Source organism: Nannospalax galili, unplaced genomic scaffold, assembly GCF_000622305.1.
Source record: "Nannospalax galili isolate Female #2095 unplaced genomic scaffold, S.galili_v1.0 scaffold1857, whole genome shotgun sequence".
Taxonomy (NCBI): Eukaryota; Metazoa; Chordata; class Mammalia; order Rodentia; family Spalacidae; genus Nannospalax; species Nannospalax galili.
In genome coordinates, this window is record NW_008338858.1 from 204,302 (window position 1) to 229,402 (window position 25,101).

The 25,101-nt window shown below is 48.7% G+C and overlaps 1 protein-coding gene across 4 annotated transcripts in view; it reads right to left on the reverse strand.

Annotated features, from left to right (window-relative positions):
• The window catches only part of Abcc8 (ATP binding cassette subfamily C member 8), a 73,927-nt gene that overhangs the window by 43,977 nt on the left and 4,849 nt on the right, over positions 1–25,101 (reverse strand). For all 4 annotated transcript variants that reach the window (XM_008833386.2, XM_008833384.2, XM_008833385.2 and 1 more), the window contains exons 3-10: positions 23,825–23,946; positions 18,516–18,682; positions 16,151–16,393; positions 15,151–15,339; positions 6,710–6,874; positions 3,984–4,139; positions 1,147–1,281; positions 732–894 (exon numbers count right to left, since the gene is read on the reverse strand). In XM_008833386.2, coding sequence (XP_008831608.1) covers positions 732–894; positions 1,147–1,281; positions 3,984–4,139; positions 6,710–6,874; positions 15,151–15,339; positions 16,151–16,393; positions 18,516–18,682; positions 23,825–23,946 — 1,340 coding nt within the window. The remainder of the gene's footprint in view (positions 1–731; positions 895–1,146; positions 1,282–3,983; positions 4,140–6,709; positions 6,875–15,150; positions 15,340–16,150; positions 16,394–18,515; positions 18,683–23,824; positions 23,947–25,101) is intronic.

The window sequence follows — 25,101 nt, forward strand, 5'->3', positions numbered from 1 at the left end:
GCTCTAGGCTGTCTCTTGTCTCCTAAAAGCATGTCGCCTCGTGCAATGATTTGAACTCAGCTCCTCACTCTGGAATAGCAAGCACTCTACCCACTGAACCATCTCCTCAGCCCTCTCTTGTGTTTTCGTTGGTGCATTATTTTCTCTTGTGGAGCTTAACTTCTTTGTTACTGGTTCACTGTTTGCTAGGCATGTTTCCCCTAGTCTCTGTAAAGTGGCTTTCCTCTGTGTATCTGCTAGGACCCTAGAGGTTTTACCCACTGGGACTTTTTTTCTTCCTTGTATTGGGGTTCCTAAAGCACTTAGTTAATACAAACTCTGTCCCTACACCTGTGAATCCCTCAGGCTTGGGCTTGGGCTCAAAAAGGATAACTAGCGCTCTCCTTCTGCATACCCCAGGGAGATGGCGGCTTCCTTGGGGCACTGGCAGCTCCGTCTGCCTTTATGAACAATCCTGGTGCTCAGAATTGGAAAACCCTGCCATTCATTTGCTCTCTGATGCCTCTGTCAGAATCAGCTTCACAAGGAACAAGACCTCATCTTTCTTTCACACTGGTGTGTGTATGTGAAGGGCCAGCACACGGCCCCACCCCCAGCAGGGTCTCCGGACACAATGGTATAGGTGAATGAGAAACTGATTTCTAGAAGGTCCGCTACCCAGCCATTTCCAGCTTCTGTCACCGCCCCTCACCCACACCTGACACCCTGGGCTTGCAGGTAGGCACACTCACTGGAGATGGAGGTGTAGACGGCAAAGGCCCTGAGACTGGTCATCTCCTTCCGGCGCGTCATCTCCACCCTTGAGCAGAAGATATTCTCCCAGGCATACAGCTTGAGCAACTTGATGCCACGCAGCATCTCGTTGGTCTGCTTCAGCCTCTCGTTGGAATATTCCTGTGCGGGTCAGAGTCATAGGGGACATGTCTGTGGCTCCACCTCCCTCTAGGGAAGGCTCTGAATCCATGTCCTCACCACCTGCCCAGCTCCTGTCTCTACAGGCATGTTCCTGGACCTTCTGTTAGCCCATTTCACAGAAATGAAGGCCTGAGCAATGTGTGGGGAGAGACCACTTGAGATCAGGGCCAGGGAGCAGGCAGATATGGAGAAGGGCAGAGAGATGGAACGTGCACACCTTAGGACACTCACCAGGGTGCTCCGCTGTGCTTGGGAGAGCTTGGTGGCCACAAAGTACTGGACGGGAGCCAGCAAAATGATGACAGCTGCTCCGATTAAGGCACTGACCCCAAGGACATAGTAGAGAAGAATCACACCCACGATGATCTGGGGGAAGGTAGCATGGCTGAGCTCTCTGCCTGGGAGACTGCCTTGTCAGAGGATATTGGCAAGAAAGACCCGCCCCCCCACCAGTTCCATAAAGTGGGGCATGTCTCAGTGCCCAAGGTTTCAAAATGCCTTGGGGGCAGAGTAGGGCATTGGGGCCAGGTAAAGCCATCTGCAGGGCTCATACATAGCCGAGGTTCTGGGCTGTAACCAAGGGCATGTGTCTACAGGCCTGACTGAAGAAGACTTGCTCTCTTTGTCTGCATCCCTGATGTGGGGTCTCAGAGCTGAGCCTGCACATGGAGTATGATAGCACTTTCCGTTCTGTTTGCTGGCCGCCGAGGCTGAGATCTCATTCATTCAAAATAAGCGACCCATGAACAATGAGCAAAATTGTGGCATTCCTACCAGGCAGAACAGGCCCAGACTCTGAGAATCTGCTTCTCGCCTACGGTCCTGGTGGCTTGATTTTTTTTTCTCTGTTTTTGGACAGGGTCTCATGTAGCCCAGGCTAGCCTTGAAATCTCTATATAGCTAAGGATGACCTTGAAGTTCTGATCATCCTGTCTCCACCTCCCTGAGTGCTGGGATTACAAACATACACCATTGCATCTATGTGAACCCAAGGCCTTATGCATGATAGGCAAGCACTCCATCAACTGAATTTTATAACCCAGCTCTGTCCCCCTTTTGTGGTACTGGGAGTTAAACCCAAGGCCTCTCACATGCTGGGCAAGTGCTCTACTACTGAGCTACATCCCCCCACCGCCCCCAGGAAATCTCTTCTTTTTAAAAAATATTGCTATAAAGGGCCAGGAATGGTGTGCACACCTTTAGACCCAGCACACAGGAGTCAGAGTCAGGCAGATCTCTGAGACTGAGGCCAGCCTGATCTACATTGTGAGTTTCAGGCCATCTGGGGCTACAGGGTGACCATGTCTCAAAAAACAAACAAAAAGCAGTGACAGGGTCTCATGAGGCTGTCTGTACACTGAACTTACTCTTTAACCCAGGCTGGCTTCAACCTGCAATCGTCTTGGTTCAGCCTCCCCAGTAGTTGGGATTACATGTCAAGTTTTTTGTTGTTTTGAGACAGTCTTGCTGTGTAGCCCACGCTGGTGTGGAATGTGAGATTTTTTTCCTGCCTCAGTCTCCCAAATGCTTGGATTACAGGTATGTACCACCACACCTGACTCTGGAGTCTTTCAATTTTTATTGAACTTGATAGGCCTTCTCTGAAATGAGAATTCATTCTGTTTCTAGACTTATGTAAATTACTGCCTATTTTACATATATATGAATATTTATGAGAAATGTAAATCTCTTTTACCAGTCTCCAGAGCTCTCTAATGACAATTTCTCAGGCTACAGTCAAGGACAAGTACCTTTAATTGCTTGTCTTACTCTAGAAGAACAAGCTGGCTTCTTTAGTTAGAAAAAACAGAAAAGACTGTCCACCCGGATTGGCCCTGTAGGCCCTGGGCCCTGCACCCACCTGGCATGCTGCTCCTTGCATCAGTTCAGGGATGGAGTAGGCAGAGGCCCTGTACTTTCTATTAATCACAGAAAGCCTCTTGCATTAGTGGGCAAATGAAGGTCGTGAAGTAACCCTGTCACCACTTGCCTCTGGGTGTTTAACTAATTAAAAGCTGGCACGCCGCATAGGCAGGATACATTTAAGAGATGAGCCTCCTGCCTTGCTGGCCCCACCCACTACCTTCCTGGAAGCTCAGCCCAGCATCCTTCCCTCATGAGCTGTGCTCACATGGAGACAAGCAGGGTGTCCTTCAGTCACTGGGGTTGTGCCAGACTCTGAGAAACTTTCCAAGGTACCCAGGGTTACTTGCATGGGACAGTATATGTGCCCTCACCAACTTCAGGGTCTCACAGTGTAGCCCAGGCTGGCCTGGAACTCATGGCAATCCTCCTGACTCAGCATCCAAAGCTAGGATTAAAGCTGTGTGCCATCACACCCCACACAGCTGTTATTTTTTAAAAAAATATATGTCCAAAAAAGATTAAAGACTATTCTACACTATTACTAGAGAGGAATGAACCTAGATATCATAAAGGCCTGTGTGTACTGGGTCACCAGGCTGTATCCAGAATCCCAACCAAGTGGCATTTCCTTGCCTTGGGGCTAAGATGACATCACCTTTAGGTGGGGGTAAGGGGCTGAGAGCTAACCCAGGTCCTCAGGATGCTAGACAAGCACCCTGTTGCTGAGGTGCATCCTAGCTCTCATTTCTTGGTGGTAACCCCCAACAGTAACTTTTGTGTGCTGGTCAAACATGGAAGTGCAAAGGTCCAGTCTCTGATGAATGAAATGTGGAAACAGTTGGGTCCGGTGTTGTGCATCTGTAGTCCCAGGTACTTGGGAGGTAGATGGATGATATGAGCTCAGGAGCTATGGGCCAGCCTGGGCAACAGAGCAAGACCCCACTTCAAACAACCAAATCGTTTCATGGTTATTAATGGTTGGCTGCACTCTCAACATCTTCATGACACAGCCTTCTCTGATCATTGAGAGACTGACGGCCTTCTGTGTATGAGACACTAGGGGAAAACAGGAGCCCACCCCATGGAGAGATCCCAGGGGGTAGAAAACACATGAACACAGAATGGGTGTGTAGCGGTTGATTCCAGTTTTGGGTCCTGCTGCCTCTCCCCACCCAAAACTTCCCCTAGTACATGTCTAATACCTGTACTGGCATAGCCCAGAGGTTTGGGCACAAGAAGAAAAACCACATGAGTTGGTTGGTATCAATGGCCACCAGGTTGCAGATCTGCCCAGCAGTCATTTCTCCCATGGATAGGTTGGAGGTGGACAGGTGCATGATTTTGTTGTAGATCTTGGTCTAGAAATAAGAGCAGTTCCACAGTCACCATCACCATCTCCAGGACCACTCCAGATGCTATAGGACTGGAATGGGCCATGGGCTTCCCAGAAGTCCCCATGGAACCCCAGGGCAGTTCTGGGGGGGGGGATTTCTGCTATTCTAATTTGACAATGAGATGAGAGGGAAGTGGCTTCACTACAGATCAAGTTGGGAGGCAGCGAGTGTGGCCTCTCCCTTGAGGGACAAGACTTAATTAGCTCTTAAATCTTAAAAGCAGATCCTTGTATCCATTTGTGTTCTTGATTTATTGGGGCCAGTGCAGAACACATTTCAGAGCCATAAAAATGATGAAGTGGAAAAGCTGAGCTGCCTGTTTTAGTGCCGCCATCTCCACCCTGGGGTCGAGCCCTGTCATTGCTGAGCCCTGAATGAAGCAAGGGGCCAGTCTTGGCAGGTCTGATGTGGGAGCCAATCATGAAGGTGGGTCAGCCCTGCACCAGCCCTACAGTCCAGTCCCCCCTGCCGACCGCCGAGAACCTCTATAGGGCAGCATGGACCAGCCAAGGTGATGGCTACCCCACAGGCTCGGTGCCTGAGAGTTTTAGATGCAGGCTGTTGCTACCTTCCAGGAAGACTGAATTTTCAAGCTACAGAACAAGGAAGAAGTCTGTCCTGTCTTACATGTCCGTATGGTGTTTGCTCTTGAATGCAGTTGCACTGCAATTCTGCTGTAAAGCCCTTAATTCATCATTGTGTTAAGCTCAGCCTTTTGTGTATGTGTTTGTGGGTGGAGGGGGGTCAAGTTTTCCAAAACACAAACTTCTTCTATCTTTGGGGGAAGGTTATATATACCAGGGGTAAGGCTTAAAGTAATGGTGATGATATTTTTGGACAAATCTATGCACTTTGTGGCTATTAGGAATATATATATATACACACACATATATATATTTATGTATATATATACACACATATACATATAATTTAGGAATTTTGCCTAGTAACTTCATCAAAAGGCACAGTTAATCTCAGATTCATAAATATACAGGCGCTCAACTATGAGGGCACATTTTTCTGTAAGTAATTTTCTGAAAATCTCTTAAAGGAGAGGTCTTTAATCTTTTACTTTGTTTTCATAATGAATACCAGCATTTCCTCTTTGTGACCTATGAACTAATTTCTATTATTAATGCAAAAGGTTCAGTTTAATAAAAACAATTACAGGCTGATATATTAAAAATCCATTTGGGGGTTCTTTTAGTATAATTGGTAAATACTGGGCTGGTGTGTGATTTATGACATACAAATAGAACACAGGTCTAATGACAAGATTATCCAACCACAAAATTGTCAGCAGTGGTGCAAGCTGGCTTGTCACTGGACAGATCGGAGCCAAGACTAGAGGCTTCAGAACTGAGTGACAGTTTGGCTCTTCCTAGCTTGGAGTCCCTGTGAATCTTAGAAGATCTGGGTTTAATGTGGGAACTCACAACCCTCTCCTACCTGCTGACATCCCTGAGCAAACACTGTTTACTCCATGGAAACCCACTGAAGCTGGCAGCAGCGAATGTATAGCTACAGTTCATTCAGACACAACAAGAGTTGTATCCCCACACACTATGCCCAGCCCAGGCTGTACCTTCCTTCTCTTAGCCCCTTTCCAGCAAAGCCTTTGATTGACTCCCATGGGACCAGTTCATACTCCCAATTCTACAGAATATTTTTGTGAAAGACTATACATAGAGAAATGATCCCCAAGGTATAATCTGTCTATGGGATATCTGAAAGTTAAGGCAGCTTTGGGGTTTTGTGAAACTTCATGGAAATCACTGAGGATGGCAGAATTAGTTACTCGGACCCCTCAAGCTCTCCTCTTTCTGCAGAAAATTTCTAGCAGGGCACTGATGGTCTCCAATGATTGTGTAGCTACTGTACTGGAATCTGTGTGAAATGTTAACAAACGTCTATCCTGTTTGACATACCGCTGTCATGCAGGGTTCTCTATGCAAGTACTGAGCCAAAGTTCTAATGGAAACCTGGGGCCTGGAGAGGCCTCATCACCATCATCCTCAAAGGGACTTCAAGTCCTCCCTGGTTCATCCTGAAAATCTAGTCTAAAAGGACTAAGAGCTTAGACCAACATGACAGGTCTCTCATTAGTGACCCCAGATTTAAGAACATAGATTGTAGAGGTTTTGCTGATCTGGGATATTAATACATTAGTTTTTATGCACCTAAAGAGACTATTGGCTAGATCTCTCTCAAACAACATTAGAGAAAGATTCTGAGGCACCACTGCACTCAGCAGGAGAGAATGCTGTGATTGGCTAGTGATGTCTACCACTTTCATAGGTTGGGGAGGACCAAAAATTGAGCATATGACATCCTGTGTTGGTCTAGTTCAAGGCAGAATCAGAGCTAGAACTACCTACAAGTCTCAATTCCAGGCCCAAGATACTTTCCGAGCTGCCTTGCCAATGGTTATTTCTAAACATGAGGAAGAGCAGTAAAAATAAACTCACAGCAGAATTATTCTTATCCACAAGAACGAATAAAGCCAGTCTTGCTGGGAAAAAAAATCCAAGTACCTGGATTGCTCCTCGAAGGTTGATCCCTGTTTCTATTGCAACATAGTAGGAGGCTTGCAGGAATGTCCTCTGCAGCAGGAGGGTGAGGAAGAGGAGCACAGCCAGGACGTAGGCGTTGCCAAGGAACTCCTGGGAGGAGACGAAGTAAACCCCGAGAAACTGTGTCTGTGGGAGAGAGGCCAGAGGTGGCTGTTGTTACCAGGAAAATGACGTCATCGATATGCGTCATGCTGTTGTGACCAGATTACTGGAGGACCCTCCATGACTGCAAAACCTGTCGACTGTGAGTGAAAACCCAGACTGAGGGGCTGGGGAGATGGCTCAGTTGGTCAAGTGCTTGCTGTGAAAACACAAGGATCTGAGTTCAATCCTTAGTACCCACATAAAAAAGCTGTGTATGGCACTGTGTGACTGTAATTCCAGGACTGGGGAGGCAGAGACAGGAGGATCCCTGGGGCTGGCTGGTTAGTCAGTTTTTAACTGAATCAGTGAGCTCCAGGGTCAGTGAGAGATTCTGTCTCAAAATGTAAGGTGGGGTAGGATGGTTCAGTGGGTAAAGGTGCTTGCTGTGTAAGTCTGCTGACCTGAGTTTGATCTCTGAAACCTATATAGAGGTGGAAGGAGAGAACCAACTCCATAAAGTTGTCCTCTGACCCCTACATGTGTGCTGTGACACATATATAATAATAATAAAGTTTTTAAAAATTTTTAAGAAATAAGATAGGGGCTAGAGAGATGGTTCAGCAGTTAAGAGCACTAGCTGCTCTTGCAGAGGACCTGGGTTCAGTTCCCAGCTCCCACATGGAAACTAAGTGTCCCTAACTTCAGTTTCAGGTGATCCAATGCCCTCTTCTGGCCTCTGTGGGCATTGCATGCACATGGTGCACTTACATACATGCAAGCAAAACACTACACATTAAAAAAAAAAGCTAACTAAAAGAATAAGGTGGGAAATGATTTAGGAAGGTAACTGACACTGACCTCTGGCTTCCACAAGCATGTACATACTTGTACACACACACATACACACACACACACACACACACACACACACACTGATAAATCCAATTAAATTCTCTGCTAACGGCAAGAAAGAGTGCCTAAGAGTGCCTCTGCCTTCATCATCTTCCCACTTGGGGAACAGAAGGAGGCCCAGCTCTAACCTCAGGGAGACAAGCACAAGACTGTCAGCATTGCGGCCTCCAGGCCCCAGGGAGCACACTCCGAATGGAACAAAGATAAATGGAGCGGGTCACGAAGGAGCCCAAACAGAACGGCTAGAGCAAAGTGCATAATGCAGTCTCTGCTTCAGATTGCTAGGAACCAGCAGACTGCCGCGCAGTGACTTCTAGGCCAGGGAAAAACCTGGCTCTGACGGCCCTCAGGGGACAGATGGGAACACAGCCCTAGCTGACAACAGACTGAGAAGAAGGTGCCAAAGCCCCCAGACCTCCTCAAGTTGAAGGTGCTCCTTATACTCCAGCAAGACCCCAGATGATAATCAGTGGAGGGGAAACATTTGGCCTTTGTTGCTAAAGATACTAGGGAGCACCAGTGTGCCTGTTTCCAAATCCAGTATCACTGGCTCTAGGGGAAACTTTGAAGTTGGATCTGCCATCACCCTCCAGCACAGCCACATCAATCTTTCCATGGAGACAGACTCTCCCCATTTCTGACACTCTGCCACGGGCCATTTGGAAGGGTGTGGGAGGCATTGCAGGCTGGACAGCAATGGGAACAAAGTGAGGAGAAGAAACCCAAGATTCACGCCCTTGACCATGATCAGAACAGAGGCCTTTTGCTGGAGTCAGGAGTTCCTGGATCTTGGCTGTAGGGCTTCCTGATGGTGGAAAGACCTTACTCTCTAGCTCCAAGGATCCCTGCCCACAGCTGCCTATCTCTAGCTCCATGGACAGGGGACTCTGTTGGGAGCAGCAGGAAACAGGCACAGGAGGCCAGTGAGGGATGCTCAGAGAGGAAGGCCCTGCCGAGATCCAGAGCTCCTGCTCTTGGTGCCACTTGCCAATCCACCAAAGGGAAAGGTGGAGGGCAGAAGCGGGGGATGGAGGCAGCGAGATCAACCTTCAATTAAGCCACAGGAGAGCCACACGACTTTATGGGGAAGAAGAGGCAGGAGACAAGACATTATCAGGCACAGAGCTCTGTCTTCCCAGTATGCAGTAAGCAAGGTACTGTTTGGGGTCCTGTTTTATACAACAGAAAATGGCATTTCAATAAGGTTAAGAGATATGTGACCTTACCTGATGTTAAAGCTACTACCCCAGACCCACTGTGCAGCCCTCATTCAGCCTCTGACTTGGAGTCATACCCTGACTGTCTATTGTCAGGCAGTTCTGCGGCTTGTGGCAGATGGAAATATGCCCATTTGGCTGGCTCTGGATCAAAACTGAAGGCACATGGGCTTGGGAAAACCCAGTCCTGTTTAACATGCTCTGTCCCATCATCCTCTACAGAGATCCAGCTCTGGAAAATGGAAGCAATTATTTTAAAGTCAAGTACGTTATAGCTATCATCCTCAAGGAATTAATTTAGCTAAGAGTAGTGTACCCAAAGACACTTATTTCTGAATTAGAACAGGGGGTAAAAACCTACAGAGTGTTCAACCACAGGAAATGTCAGGGACACTGAGGGTAAGATCCCTGGTCACCATGGAAGCTCTCAAGCCACGTGCTTTGTCACAACAACCAGAAAACACCCAGCAAGGACAGATGAGTCAACTGAGCATGCATGTCAGCCACATGGGAGGAGGGAGGTTCTTGACAAATGCATTCATCAATATTTGTACATATTTAATAAAGCAACAGATTCCACTTTTGCATTTCGAAAGGCGAACTTGACTCCTCCTTCCCCCAGACACACAGATTCTAGAGCCAAAGGTCATGCTACTGTGGGTCAAGAATTTTGTGCCTTAGTAAAAGTGAAAATGTTGTTGACACTAGGTATGTGACCAGGCCATGGCCAGACCTCTTTTTAAAGAGGCATCTTCAAAGGTATGGAACCCAGAACATTCAGGTTTTAATGAAGATCTGTGGCATGCCTCTGTGTTGTGTGGTGCAGCACTCAGGCGGAGGCAGGTGGCTCAGGAGTTCAGTCATCCTTGGTTACATAGTGAATTTGAGGCCAGCTTGGGCCGCATGAGACCCTATCTCAGAAAGCAAAACACGGAGAAAGAAGGAGGTACCAGGCCAGGCAAGAGAACTAAGACAGGATGCGGTGGTGAGGTCTAGGAAGTAGAGGGCCTGGGCCTGGGAGGAGAAAGCCCTGTGGTAGGAGATGAGGACCACAGCTAAGCATTCAAGGGAACATGACAGCTTCGGGGGATCATATAGCCTTGATTTGCATTTTACAAGCTCTTGGGGAAATTATTTCCAAGGATTTCCATGGTGGTGGTTAATAAATATCCTTTTAGAAAATTTTTGTTATATTTTTAAAAAATTATTTTGTACACTCATACGTGTGGGCATATGCACACGTGCCCCAGCACATGTGAGGAGGTCAGAGGATAATTTGCAGGAGTCAGTTCTCTCCTTCTACTATGTGGGTCTCAGGAAATTGAACTCAAGTCATCAGGCTTGGCAGCAAGCTCCTTCACCTGTTGAGACATCTCACCAGCAAATCAGTACATAGGAACCTCACACCCTGTGTTCCCTGTACAGAAGTATTACACATATTCTCATCTGGCAGTAGAGGCCCGCAGTGCTGAGTGACCACTGATGAACTGGTTGCTGAAGTAGGATTGGAACACAGCACTCATGACCCTAAAATTTCTAATCCTATTTGACCAGAGGCATGACTACAAAAGTCCCCCGCCCTGTTCTCTGGCACTCAAAGAAGAGGGGCCACTGGACTCTTGCTTTCTATTTGAACTGAGGGTAGGATGTCTATCTAGGAGGGTCTGGGTAAAAGCTACATGAACTATCTCAGATCACCCACAGACCAGTACACTGCTCTGCCCAGGCTGCCGTTGAACATGTGATCGTCATGCCTCTGATTCCCAAGTGCATGTGCCACCACACCTGGTAACTTGTGTACTGTTTATTGCAGACTCATTCCCCACATGTTGCCTGGGAGTCGGACAGGGATTTGGGTACTGGGCACAGGGGTGTCATATGCAGTTCCTGTCAGAACTCTTGGGAGACTCAGGGTCAGGTTGGACAGAGGGGGGCTTTTTTGTGGTGCTGAGGATCGAATCCAGAGTCTTACAAATACTAAGCATGCTTTTATGGTGGGAACACAGAAGAGGGGTTTCTAATACAACTGGAATGGGCTTCCTAGTGGAGGTAACACAGAGCTGAGGAGTCAGGGACATAAAAGATAGCACTCCAGGTAGTCCATGGATATTTTCATGAAGAGGCCAGTCACATACTGACATCCTACCACCACAGAAACAGCAATGCATTAAAAATCATCATACCACTTGGGGCTGGAAAGATCATTCAGTGGGTAAGAACACTGGCTTCTCTTACAGAGGACCTGGGTTCGATTCCCAGCACCCACATGGCAGCTAACAGCTGTCCATAATTCCAGTTCCAGGGGATCTAATGCTGTCTTCTGACCTCTGTGGGCATTGCACGACACAGGTGCACTTACATATATGCAGGCAATACATGCATATGCATAAAAAATAAAAATAATGCTTTTTAAAAATCATTATACAACCACAGTAAGGGCCACAGATATGGCCATCCTGGAGGGAGGGGCAGAGGGAGCAAGAGGGAGGAGAGAGAGGGGCAGTTAGAAGAATATACACAGAACCATCAGCCATCTCAAGGAGAATCTGTTCAGAAACACCCACAGACCCAATGCATGCTCTTCCTGCCGCAGCTTGGCGGGGTAGGAGCTATGGCCCTGGATCCATCCCCAGCTGCTCTTTCTTTTTCTGGCTCAGCTGATAGCCCAGTGCCGTGCTGGCAGGTTTTAGATACCAGCCAGTCTTTATGAATCCAATTCCTCTGCCCTCCAGCCAGATCAGTGGCATCCCTGGTTAAGGGACAGATTGGAGTGGGGGTTGGGCAACAGAGTAGGGCTAGAAGAACTGGATCCTGGACAGAGCCCAGCTTTCCCTGGGGAGAGAGAAAAGCAGTGGGGATAGGAGCTTCAGAGAGAGTGCTGGTGGGCTACAGACCACCCCATAACTAGAGAACAGATCAGGGCCCCTTGTAGATGCCAAGGGTGCTATGTTTCTTGCCAACTGAGTGTCCTGGAAGGGAAGAGAGGACAGGGTAGCTGCTGACGGTCAGCAGTGAGCGCTGGCTCGAGAGGGGCTGGGCTTCCTCACCCAGCCAGGCCAAAGCCCTGCAGACTGGGGTTGGCAAGGACTTCTTTCCATTCCTAAAGATCCAAATAATACCTGGCTCTCTGAGTAGATCTGGGAGATGGACAGAGGAGCCTAATGACTACACTAAATGACCCTGTCCCCTTCCATTTCCTGGGCTCTGATGTACAAGTGAGAATTACACTGTATGAGGCAACACAGGCTAGAGAGCACCATGTTCTGGAGGCTAGGGACCGTATTTACATTCAACTCTCGTTTCTATTGGAAATTCACTGGTTGTATTTGGGAACACATATTAAATCTGATAAAGCCTGCTGCCACTGAGGCAGAGCCATCTGTCCCGGGGATCTGTGTGCTGATAAGGAACTGGGGCAGAAGCATTCCAAAGGGAAAGCAATGAGCCTCAGCACTGAGCAGGCACTCACAAAGACAGGGCGGCAAGGGCCAGACGAATGAGCTCCTCCATCTTCTCACCATCCATCTGGGGGGCTCTCTCCTTAGAAGACTGATCCAAGAGTTTGGGGAAACACAGGAAAGAGATGGGGTGCCCAAGCTGATGAGGGCTCTGGCCTGGATCATTTCCCCATGATATGCAGAATTCAGAAGGTAGAGGATTCTGGGATTGTCTGAAACCTGACTAAAGTCGAAAGTGCAATCCTGGAGGCAAGAGAAGCATCACTTGTTCTCTCCTAGTGAAGGTCGGAGGTCAGAAAGCCAGACAACAGGGCCAGTGAATGGCTCAATGGGTAAAGGTGATGCCTGAGTTTGATTCCAGAACCTACATAGTAGAAGAAGAAAACCAACTCCAGCATTTGTCCTCTGACTTCCACATGTATGATATGACATGTGCGTGTGTGCGCACACACACACACACGCACACACACACACACACACACAGAATGTAGTAAGAATTTAAAAATAAAAGGCCAGAAAGGGCCCCAAAGCCACTGAAATCTAAATAAGCAAAAATCCTCTTACTGATTAATAAATTTCCCCATCTGACTAGCTCCAATTTATCAGTCCAGCACCATTCAAATACCCTTCCTTTGGGGGACAGGATTGTGCTATGTAGCACATGCTGGCTTCAAACTTGTTGACGTCCTCCTGCCTCAGCCTTCTGAATGCAGGGACTACATGTATCATCACACCTGGCTTTTACAGTTCTTTCTATATTTCACCTCAGTCATATGTAGCTCTAAATATTTTATTTCATCATCGGATTCCACAATCCTTGGAGCCAAGGTGATGGTTTGGTAGTGATAATCATTTTAGTAGATTCAAATTCTGACTCTGTTAGTAACTTGCTGAGAGACCTTGGGGAAAGTTGCTTAACATCTCTCAATCTCAAGTTTCTCTTCTTTCAAATGGGAGATAAAAATATCTCATGAATTTTATGGCACAGGATTGATATCTCAATATACAAAAACTACTCATCCTAAGGGTTCTGTTAGGGATTAAACGAGAAACACGAGTAATGCTTTCCCACAGCCAGATGTATATGAAGCGGTCCCTAAACAGACATTGTTAATGATACTGATCATAAGCCTCCATGATCCCACAGACCCTCCTAGGGCTGGTGCACAATAGGATCAATAAACATTGACTGGGTTAGACCCACAGACTTGGTCTGTATCATAATCTGACTCAGAAGTGCTCAACTGACTAGTTGTATATGGAGAAAACCCAATATGAACCTCCCGAGGATTAACAGCTATCTGCAAGGTCAGTGCCCAGGGCTGAATGAACATTACACATGGGGTACCATCAGCTACCAGGAGCCCTAATTACTAACTGTGTCATTCAGGCCTGTCCTGTCCATGGTTGGAATGTTATACTGGCCTCCTCACCAGGAATTTACAAGCCTGAGTCTCGCTGGGGGTGAAGTTTCCCACTTGTAGCCAGCTTCACCTAGGTGGCTGCAGAGATTCGAGGACATTAAGTCCCCAAGGGGGCACTGCTGCCCCAAGTAAGGAAAACCAACGTTGAAGTGTCTGATCTTTTTCTCAGATTTTTAAAATTTTTGTGTGTACGTGTGTGTGTGTGTGTGTCTGTGTGTCTGTGTCTGTGTCTGTGTGTATGATGACGTGTGCAGATGCCCAGAATAGAGCATCTGATAGTCTTGAGACTGGAGTTATAGGTGGTTGTAAGCCATCCAATATGGGTGCTGGGAACCAAACTCTGGTCTTCTATGTCAGCAGCAAGCATTCTTAGTTACTGAGTCTTCTCCCCAACCTCTCTATAACCCCCTTTTTAATTAGCTTTTAAATCAAAGAACAGACTTCATTATGACTTTCATACTTGTATTTTATAGTGCTCTGCTCAAATTCACCCCATCGTCCTCCTTTACCCCATTCCTGCTCCTACTGACCCCAGTGCCCCGCTAACGGCCCCATCTGCTTTTCTTTCATTTCTTTTCCTGATACTTTTATCCAACACATTTCAGGTTGTAGCATCTTTTGGGGTGTAAAGACAACTGGGCATCATCTAGTCTAGCGTGTTTCACGAATCTTGGAGCTTTGGAGTGCTTTTGTAGAAAGGAAACTAATGAGGAGGTGTACACATCTTTCTTCACTTCCTGGGAGGTGTGGACACAGGAGGATCAAGAGTTCAAGACCAGCCTGGGTTAGGTAAAACCCTGTCTCAAAAACCCAAGGAAGTGTGGGGGGGGTCCTAACATGTTAGTAAAACTGGGGTAGTGGAAACTGGAGTGGGGAAGGAGGTCTTTCCATGGAAGGATCTGCCATCAGTCCCCTAGATGCCCCCGCAGAACATCAGGAGCTAGGAAATGTAAAACTGAAGACAGAGCCTTGCAAGCTTCGTCTGAGTCTATTACGACAAGAACTACAAGTCACCCCATCTGACAACCACAGGACCACTGGACACTGGCAACAGAGGCAGTCACAGTGGGGTGGCAGCCAGGCACCGTGTATCTCTTGGAGCACAAACTCTCCTCATGCCATTTCAGCTGACTGGACACGGAGCCGCCTCCAGAGCTGGATGCTGCCAAGGGCTCTGTGTACTGAAAGGAGCATCCTGCCCAGAGTCGGCCATGGCTCACACACACTGACACTCACAGGCACACCTGTACAAGACAGCTATGGGGCAAACCTTGAGGGTGCTTGGCCCTGCCCCACGGATGGCCTACCTTGGGCTGGAAGACGTGGTTCTCCTTCCCAAGATGGTCCACAATCCCAAAGATGCAGAGTGGCCCTGCGAAGCCCAGTAGATCAGCCAGGATTCGGAACGTGCTGCTGAGAACCAGGCGTCTCCCAAATGCATGGCAGAGAGCCCTCCAGATGGCCCGGGCACCCTGTGGGCTCTGCATGTCCTTCCGCTGCCCAGAGAGGCCCACAGGCAAGTCAGAACGGCCGAGGGCTCAGTCATGGAGAGCCTCTTCTCCTGGTCCTGCTGCCCTGGGAACCCCGTGGCTATACCCTCTGAAAACAGGTGAACTCCAGGAAGAAATCATGTTACCAACAAGAACACAGCAAGGTGGGTCCTGCTAACACTAACATGAGGCAGATGGAGAAATTGAGGCCAGAGGCATGACCAAGGTCACAGATCTAGTAGGGGACCATGTGATGAACACTGCCCCATCTTGAGGGTGTGGCATCTGCCACATTCACTAATCATCACCTGCCTCAGTGTCTTCCTGGGTGCCAGACAGAGGCAGTAAGAGAGCACTGGACAGGGAGTCCAGAGCTGTAGGTCAGCTCTGGTCAAGTATAGACTTTCTCAGAGCCTCAGCTCCCTCCTGATGGTAATGGGTGATCCCAGCCTGGCCAAACTCACAGACCTAGCCAACATCCTGCCCACCGAACTGGGTGAAGATCTCCATGGCTACAGTCACTGAACTCTAAAAGGAAGAACACAGGACATAGAGGTGCCCTGGAGGGCCACACCTTTTATCAAATCCTGTCTCCCCATTCAGACAGTGAGAATTTTGGACATGGTGACCTAAACTGTAAAGGCCATCCCAATGGTGACCTTCCTATGACCCTCTAGTCCTAGACTTGTCCTGTGCAACTGAGGCCAAGCTTTATCCTTTCCCTAGACATCAGAGCTTCGATCTGCGCCCTCTGAAATCCTGGCTGTGCCTCCGTGGGAGGGCAGGGAATGGGTGGTAGAGCTGGGTTCTTACTGACCGCCTGGGCATCGAAGGCTTCACAGAGTAGCTGGTAGTTGGTGAGGGCTCTCATGGCAATAGGCAGCTTCCCGATGGCCCGCAGGTCGATAGGCTTCTTGTGGGCTGTCTTGATGAAGGCATTCATCCACCAGTAGGTGCCCTTGGACAGCAGGTTGACGAAGGGCTGCAGGAAGCGCACACCCAGGTCCTGTAGATCCTCGGGAGGCTTCACCTCCCTGGGTGTCTTGAAGAAGATGTACCTCTGTGGGGCACATGGATGCAAGGGGGATGGGAAGGTGAAACTCCTCCCTTCCCCCAACATCCAGCAAGCAACTGGTGTGACAGCCTACACTTGACCTCCAAGAGATGTGGGCTATAATTATTCCAGAAAAAAGGCATCTCACACTTCTTGGCTACCAATGCCAAGGTCTCCTCACTTTGTGACTGTTCACTGAGGTTGCACTGGGTTGGGTTTGACTTGAGCTGGGGAAGATTAGGGATCTCCCACGTTCTGTCTTCACAGATCTAAAGACACCATCAGACAATGTGATGGTTAATGTTGATGAGATCTAGAATTACCTAGGAGATAAACCTCTGACCACATCTGTAGAAGTGCCCACAATGGGTGAACTAGAAAGAAGATCCACTCTAAATGTGGGTTCATTGAGCACCAGCATTTAACTCTCTCTGCTACCTGGCTATGGGTACAATGTGACCAGCTGTCTCATGGTCCTACATCCACGCCTTCCCTGTCATGATGGCCTGCACCTTCCAACTGTCTGTGAGCCAATATAAACCCTTCCTTCCCTAAGCTACTTTTATCAGGTATTTTTGTCATAGCAATGAGAAAGTAACTAATACTCAGAGTTCACAGAACTTGAAGTCATATGAACCTGCCTCCTGCATATGCTAGCACACTTAATCTAAAATGTTTCCTCATCTTTAAAGGGGATAATACTTGCATCTCAGGGTCACCATGAGGATCAGTCTAGGGAGGACCTATAAAGGAGCTCTCTATCCTGTGGATTGAAAGCACAGGAGACAGCAACATGTGAAGTCATGTAGCACTGTATAGCCGTGAGCAGGCCTGAGTGAGAAAGGCCACCACCCCTGTGACTGGCTGGTTGGCAAAGGGTTATTGTCTCAGTCAGTGCTGGTGGACCACAGTCTTTGTGGCCAGCAGTCTGCAACACTGGTTTCATTTTAAGATGCATATATCTGCCCTTTTCCTCAGCAGCTGCCCTTTTTAGCCTCTCTCCCATAGAATAAAAAGCAGCAACACATAAAGACAGCTCAAGGCACCACTACTTGTGAAGGCAAGAACTTGGAAACCAAGTGAATGCTTGCCCATGGACTGATGACCACACAAGCTATTGCTCATCTACATGGTAGAATATTACAGAGCCACTGAGAAACTGGACTCGCATCTCAGACAGCTTGGAGGGAGTTCTATGAAGTATTCACAGGAAGAGAAAAGCACGGCTTAGATAACTGCATAATATGACCCGTTTTCACAGAACAAATCTCAAAGGGAGAAACCTATCTATGTATATGTGTTGAGGGAAAACCTTTGAGGAGATACTTATTTAGATGGATGTGTACAATGCAGACTAATAAAAACAATATAGAAAGATAATTAAGTCATTAGTCTGATTTACCTGAGACAGCGGACACAGGGGTAAGGCAAAGAGAAGTTTCTAGTCTGAGGTGAGGAAGAAAGGGAGAAAAGACAAAGGATAACAGAACGCAAGACACAGGCAGGGCTCAGTGGGGCACATCTGTAATCCTAGCACTCACGGGGCTTAGGCAGGAGGGTAGAAAGTTCCAGGGCAGCCTGGGCTACACGGTGAGACTGTCTCCTGAGCAGTTGCCTCTATTCATTCACATAAACGCATCAGTGCTCAGCCAAGCCCCACCTCCTGTCCCCCGCAAAAGAAATGGAGAAAGAAGTTCCTGAGGGCTCCTCTCTTCTGTAAGCATCAGCTCATTCTCAGCCTCTGCTCACTAAGCAGTCCTCTCCTCTCCCTCAGGGAACCTGGGTAGAGGGCCTGGGGTCTGATGGGCTGGCTCCCCTGACTCGCACTTCCTGGTCTCCGTGCTCTGTCTGAAGCAGGTGAAAGTCAGGAGCATCTTGGGCTTGGCTGAGCAGTGGCAGCACCCACACAGACAGACTACTGGGTCAGAACCGGCCTTCCCACCAGCCCACTTACCCTCACCCTGATGACATTGACCTCCACAAACAGCAGCATCCCATCCCGGCCCCCTTACCCTCACCCTGATGACGTTGACCTCCACAAACAGCAGCATCCCATCCCGGCTCCCTTACCCTCACCCTGATGACGTTGACCTCCACAAACAGCAGCATCCCATCCCGGCCCCCTTACCCTCACCCTGATGACGTTGACCTCCACGAGCAGCAGCATCCCATATAAAACCACCAGCAGCCCCGTGAGACAAAAGCGCAGCTGTGAGAAGCCGATGGCGTGGTCATAGAACTTTACAAACTTGATGGTCTTGGTGATAAAGGCCAAGGTCCAGTAGATGAGCAGAGCTGTGGAGAGAAGGGAGCAGAGGCTGTGGGCGACTGTGTGAGTGTGTGTGTGTGTGTGTGTGTGTGTGTGTGTGTACTGCACATTTACAAGCATTCAAGCCTGTGGGTGCAGGAGGCATGAGGGATATTTGTGCATATTACTGACACAGGGGTGTGCATGTGTGAATACCCATCATCCTTTGGATTGACTGATTTTTTGAGACAGAATCTCTTGTCTCCACCCCACCCCCCAAGTGCTAGGGTTACAAGTGTAAGCCACCACATCTGGCTACAATGTCCCTTTGAGATGTGGAGCATACGTTATAAGACTCAGGAAAGGCACGTTCAAAAACTTCAGTGATGATATAAGTCCATGGGTCAGACAACTCTCCCCTAAATAAGAACAATGAGACAAACAAAGGGTTTGAATCTAACTAAGTTACAGGCCTTGTGCCAAGCAAGCAATTTAGGCACTTATCTCATTTATTCCTTACAGCAACCTTGCGAGGGAAGTGGCTGTCACTCCCATTTCTATCAGCCAAGGGAACTGAGGCTCATGAAGGCATGGTAACTGATCCAAGGTCACAGAGCCCTAAGCAGCAGAGCTGTATTCACCACCTGCAGAGCCCACGCAGTGAATCCCCAGGCTACACTCACTTCTGGTGGAATTTCCAAGCTGGAGAGATGTTAATGGTCATTCAGTCTAGCCTGACTGTTTTAAAAATGGAAACCGGGGCCCATAAAGAGGAGGTAACCTGGGCAACCTTGATGCCAGCTCATGATGGAGGGAATGTGAGGGAGGCCTAGGTCTGTCCTCATAGTCCAGAGCCCGTGGTACCCTGATGATGCTACCTTGGGAGCCCAGAGCCATGGGGGGCAAAGAGTGAGCCCCAGTACTGTGGGACAGTGAAGTACAGTGGTTACAGGTGGAGCCTTGCAGCTAGACACATCTGGGTTCACACATAGATGACCTTGGGTAAGTCACATAGCACCCCGTGTATCCAACCTGTGGTCCATGGGCCACGTCTGGCCCAAGATAACTATGAACATGGTCCAACACAAAATCCTAAACTTACTTAAAACATTGAGGATTGTGTGTGTGTATGTGTATGTGTATGTGTGTAAATCGACTACATTGTTCCTAAGCTTGAACTTTGTAGATAACAACAACCTGTCCCAATGTCAAAAGATGGACACACTGACACTGTAACCCATCTAGACCCGAGTTTCCTCATCCCTCAGTGGGGACGATGACAGCACTACTGCAAGGTTGGGAGCAGTGCATAGAAAGCATTTAGCCCAGGGAATTTGGGCACAGCGGCTGCTCTTTGGGCAACAGCGCTTGACATTTTTATTATCTCTGGATTTCAGATTAGGGGCAGTCAGCTTCAGAAGCCATGGGTGGACTGTGTCCTAAATTCTCTCCCTTCCCCCTAATCTGCCAACAAACCACTGTTGGCTTGTGTAACAGCAAACCTCAACACAGCTAGTATAATGGCCCTGGAGGGGGCATTTTGCCACTGACAGCCCCAGCCCTGCTTGTTACTGACAACAGACAGTAAGGCAGGCTTCAGTCCCCAGCTCCTCCAGTCCCAACCATAGCAAATAAAGGAGACTTGGTCCAGACCTCCATTCCTGAGATGTCAGGCCATCTCTTAAGAACAAAGCTGAGATCTGCCTGGCCTGGCTGTAGGCTGGGAAGCAGGTCAAGACATCGGGCCTCACCATATGGTCAGGGCTGAGTGTGGTGGGTATGAGGACAGAGACACGGAGCCATCAGGATGGTGGTGATGTTCCCTGCTCCCCATGGCACAGGGATCCGCAGCTGGATGCCATGGCTGGCCACGCGTCACAAGGATTCTTTCTCATGTATTAGAACCTCGTTCTTCCCTACTGGGGTGGAGACTTGCAAATGTGCCTCTGTGATCTGGCCCCATGTTCAATAGATGTGGTCTGCTCAGATCTCTACAACAAGCCAGTGACTTAGGCATGGAAGACTAACTGTTCCTGCCTAGATGAGAAACTGAGGCTCAAAGAGCCCGAGTGTCTTCCACAAGGGCACAGATAAAGCCTGGAGGTTATTTCTGTGATCCTCTTCCTCAGTGCCAAGCTCCCATCTGTGGCTGGACTCAGTAGCACTTGGCAAGTGTCTGATGCCGGACCGTGAGAAGGGAGCCAGGCCAGCAGGTGTGAGCATGTCTATGGAAAGATGGAGGCTCTGGACATCCCAACTCTTCTCTTCAGTCTTTTCCCTCAGTGCCATACTCCTACCATTGCCAATTTCTGTGCATTTTACACCCAAATCTCCTGAATCCACCTACTGTTCTCCATCCACAGGCCACCACCAAGTCTAGGCTGCTATCGTGTCTCTTCTGGACCAACTCCAAAGCCTCCATTCCCCTTTCCCCTCTTCTACTCTAATCCAACCTCCATAAAGTCATACATACGATCATGTTGAAGACCCTTTAAAAAACCCTTGACCACAGCAGCACTGTTCCCAAGACTCAAGGCCAGGCATGGTGACACACCTGAGATCCTGGCACTAGGGAGGTAGAAGTCAGAGGACCAGGAGTTCAAAGTCACCTTCGGCTATATAGCTCATTTGAAGCCCAGCCTGGGCTACTTGAAACACTGTCTCAAAAAACCAACCAACCAACCAACCAACAAGCAAACAAAAATGAAAGTCAAAACAGCAACAGCAACAAACTCACAAGAGACAAAAAATAGAGACAACCTAAATGTCCATCAAGAGGTAAATGAACGAGATTCAGCATGGTCATATAATGGATATTACTCAGACTTGGAAAGGAAGAAAATTCTGACACATGCTACAATGTGGACAGAGGGCTTTGAATAATCATGCTAACTGAAGTTAGCCAGTCACACGAGGACAAAGTGTCTTCTGTGAGATTCCTGGAGTAGTCAAATTTACAAAGACAGAAAGCAGAACACTGACGACCAGGACCTGGGGAAAGGGAAGCCTATAGTGTTCAATGAATTTAAAGCTTCAGTTTGGGAGGATGGAAAGTCCTGGAGGAGGGTGCACACAGTGTAAGTGCTCTTGATATCACAAGTTGTACACTTAATGGTTAAGATGGTAAATACTATGTTATATACATGTTACCACACATAGACAAGACACTTAAAACCCAAAAAGCAGCCAGGAGGCTGAGGCAGGAGAACCTTAAGTTTGAGAACTGCCAGGGCCACGTAAGGATACTTTGTCTCAAAAACCCTTCACACATTACCTCTGCCTGAAGCAGTCTTCCTTTCATGCAGGTCTGGTTCTCAGATCAAACACAGAACATTTCCGTAGTGTGACCTGGAGCCCCAGGATTATGTTTCATGGGATAGTCTAAGCCACATTATGGTTCACTTGTCTGTGGAACTCCAGGCACGTGACCAGACACAGGCCTCCACAAGGGCTGGCTTTTCTACTAACGGTCCCCTATTTCTACAGTTCAACATCCCCTTTTGATGGCTAAATTTTGGCTCTGTGGAGCTCCTCCTGGGGAGCAAAACTCTAACCAGGGGGGACAGAGGGAAAGGAAGAAGTCATTGGCTCCTTGGAAAGGGTGGCTCCACCCATGGGTGGTGATTTGTGCTTTGAAGACAGAACCTTGCGTGCTTGCTGAAGAATGAGAAAACAGGCTCTTGGTGCCAATAGGGTGCTTGGGGACTCTGGGGGAGTTTCTATAGATGAGTGCTAGCTTCAGAAACCACAGTGGGGCCTCTGCGTCCTGAAGCCAGCATCTGCCCTTCCAGCTGCTGCCCCAGCCACACCCACTCCAATGGGGTTCTGGGGGTAAGCAGCATGGTTGGAGGATTCTGACCACGCCCAGATCCAACCTTATGAGAGAAGGTGGACCTATGACTAACTTAGGAAACACCCTCTGCCTCCTGACAATGAGGCTAAGTCACTGATGGAGCACAGAGTGTTCTAGACTCGAGTGTCCATTAGATGTTGTGACTCCTGAAAACCACTGACTTACTGACACACCATCAGAGGCAGAGCCTGGCCATAGACAGGCAAACAACTGCAGACCACAAATCATTGCATTTGCACCTCTGGCAGTAAGGACCCTCAGATGCTAAGTCTCAGAAGCAGCTAGGGACCTCTCAGATGCCCGATATTGGCTGTGTGCCCTGAGTAGCTGTGTTAGACTAGCCCAAGTCACTCAATCCCTGAGCTACAGCTTTCTGTTCTGTGAAGGGGAAACCGTAATGAGACCCACCTCATATGAGGGTCACAGGATTAAATGAGTTACTATTATGCTTAGGACAGAGCCTGGCATGCAGGAAATGCTTAATGAATGTTTACTGGTATTATTTTAAACCTGTTTCATGTGTGTGTGCAACACAGGAGCACCAGAGCACTAACAGAGCAGCTGTGGAAATCAAGAAGGCAATGCACGCAGGGAGTGGAAAACAGAGCCCAGCCCACAGTACGCGTTCCACAAAGGCAGGCAGCCTGGCTGGACCCCAGCCGCTCATGTCAGAAGCTACAAGCACCCAGCTCTTCCTTAGCACCTAAGAGTTGGCCAACCTCAGGCTGGACTTCTCTCCTCTCTCCAGGAGACCTCACCCAAGCTCAGGAGTTAAATATCATCCATAAACGCACAGCTACTGAATGTGTATCTTCTGCCCCGCATTGCTGACCCCCTGAATATTTAATTTGTTTAACTAACTTCCCACTTGACTCTGGACTTAATGGTCTCAAGTGATGACGCAAATCTAGCATGACTGAAACCCAGAATCTCATTCACAGCTCCTACCCCAGGGTCATCTGGATGATCAGTGCCACCATTCACTAGGCACTCCAACCCACATCTTTGTATGAGTGCCCCTGCTCGCTGGGCTTAGCCATGCCGGCCGGCCTCACTTTCAAGCACGCTCCTGTCACAAGGCCTCTGTATGCCCCACCCCCCAACACCACCCAAGAGAGCCACACCCATGACTCTCCTCCGAGCACCCAACTTGCTTTTCTGCACAGCATCCCCAGCACCTCTCCTTGGTTTATTTACTGTCATTGTCTGTCTCCTCCACCAGACCACAAACACCACAGAGGCAGAGACCTCTTCACTTCTGAATCCCTAGCCCAGAACAGTGCCTGGTTCATAGTAAGTTCTCAGTAAATGCTAGCTGAGGGAACAAAGGTCTTACCGATCAGCAGCTTGGGGAAGTTGGAGGTCTCAATGTTATGATAGTAGACCACAGAGGTGACAGCAGCCATGAATGCCATCCCAGCTGGCATATACAGGTGGAGGTGGCGGGATTCAGTGACCCTGCAACAGAAGACAGAGAATGAGAGAGGGTATGAATGTGGCCAGCACTCATCAGAGCAGCCCAGGCTTTCTGCCCACAGAGGACCTCAGCTCATAACTATAGCACCTCTTCATGTGCTGGGGGCCGGGCCCAGCTTATAACACAAACATGTCAAGAGGCCCAGGGTCCAAAAGGTGATGTGATCAGGGCTCAGGGTTGAGGCTTTGGCGTTCACAGCCCTCTCTTTGGGTTCTGGGAGTGAAAACAGCTGGGTTCCTGTCTTGGGGCCCCTTGAGCAACATAGAGGCCTACGCATTCCAGTTAACTCAGCGACAGCCCCATTTAACATGGGCAGCACAGGTCAGCACTGGCAGCATCCCCAGATGCTGTACTGACATTGCTGGTGACAGTCAGTGTTTGCTAGCACCCGCCCTGTGCCAAGAAGTTCTAAGTACCTAATGAACAAGAACTCATTTAATCTTCATTAAGCCCATGACATGGGCCCTCAGTCTCCCCATTTTATGATGGAGGAAACTGAGGCAGAGATTGGCTAAGTAACATCCCCAAGATCATGGCTTTGTTCTCCTCCCTGGCATTTGGGAGCAGTGACTACCAGCTGGTACTCTACCATTTTGACTCACAGAGGCATCTGGGCTGACTGGATTTGGGCCTGGCAGAAATCCCCATAGGGAGCCAGGGCCTCTTCCTAGACCTCAGCTTCCCCACTAGGTGCCTTAGCTGGCCTAATCACACCCTTCCTGTAGACAGCAAAAGACACACGGCTTAACTTAGCACCAAAGGCCCAGGCAACAGAGCCTTCAGCAACCTCTTAAGCACTGCCCAGACTATTTCTGCAGTAGCCATGTTGGGAACCCTCTGTTCCCAGAGGGCACATTTCAACCTCCTGCCTCAGTGTTGTCCTTACTTTACTGTTGGATCCAGGGAACCAAGGGCTCCTGTCCTGGAGAAGCTGAGCATAGGGCGGGGCTACCTGCCCAGAGCTACTATCTGACTCAGCGGTCCAAGGAAGGGCTACTGAAGATGAATTAAAGGCTAAGGGATGGCAAAGAGGGGGCAAGCAACCAGGGAATGCTCCAGAGAGAGGTATGCCAGGTTGGGCTTTTTAACAGAGAAGGAGGCAAGCTATGTGGAGAGGAACACTGTGCTGGGTCTCA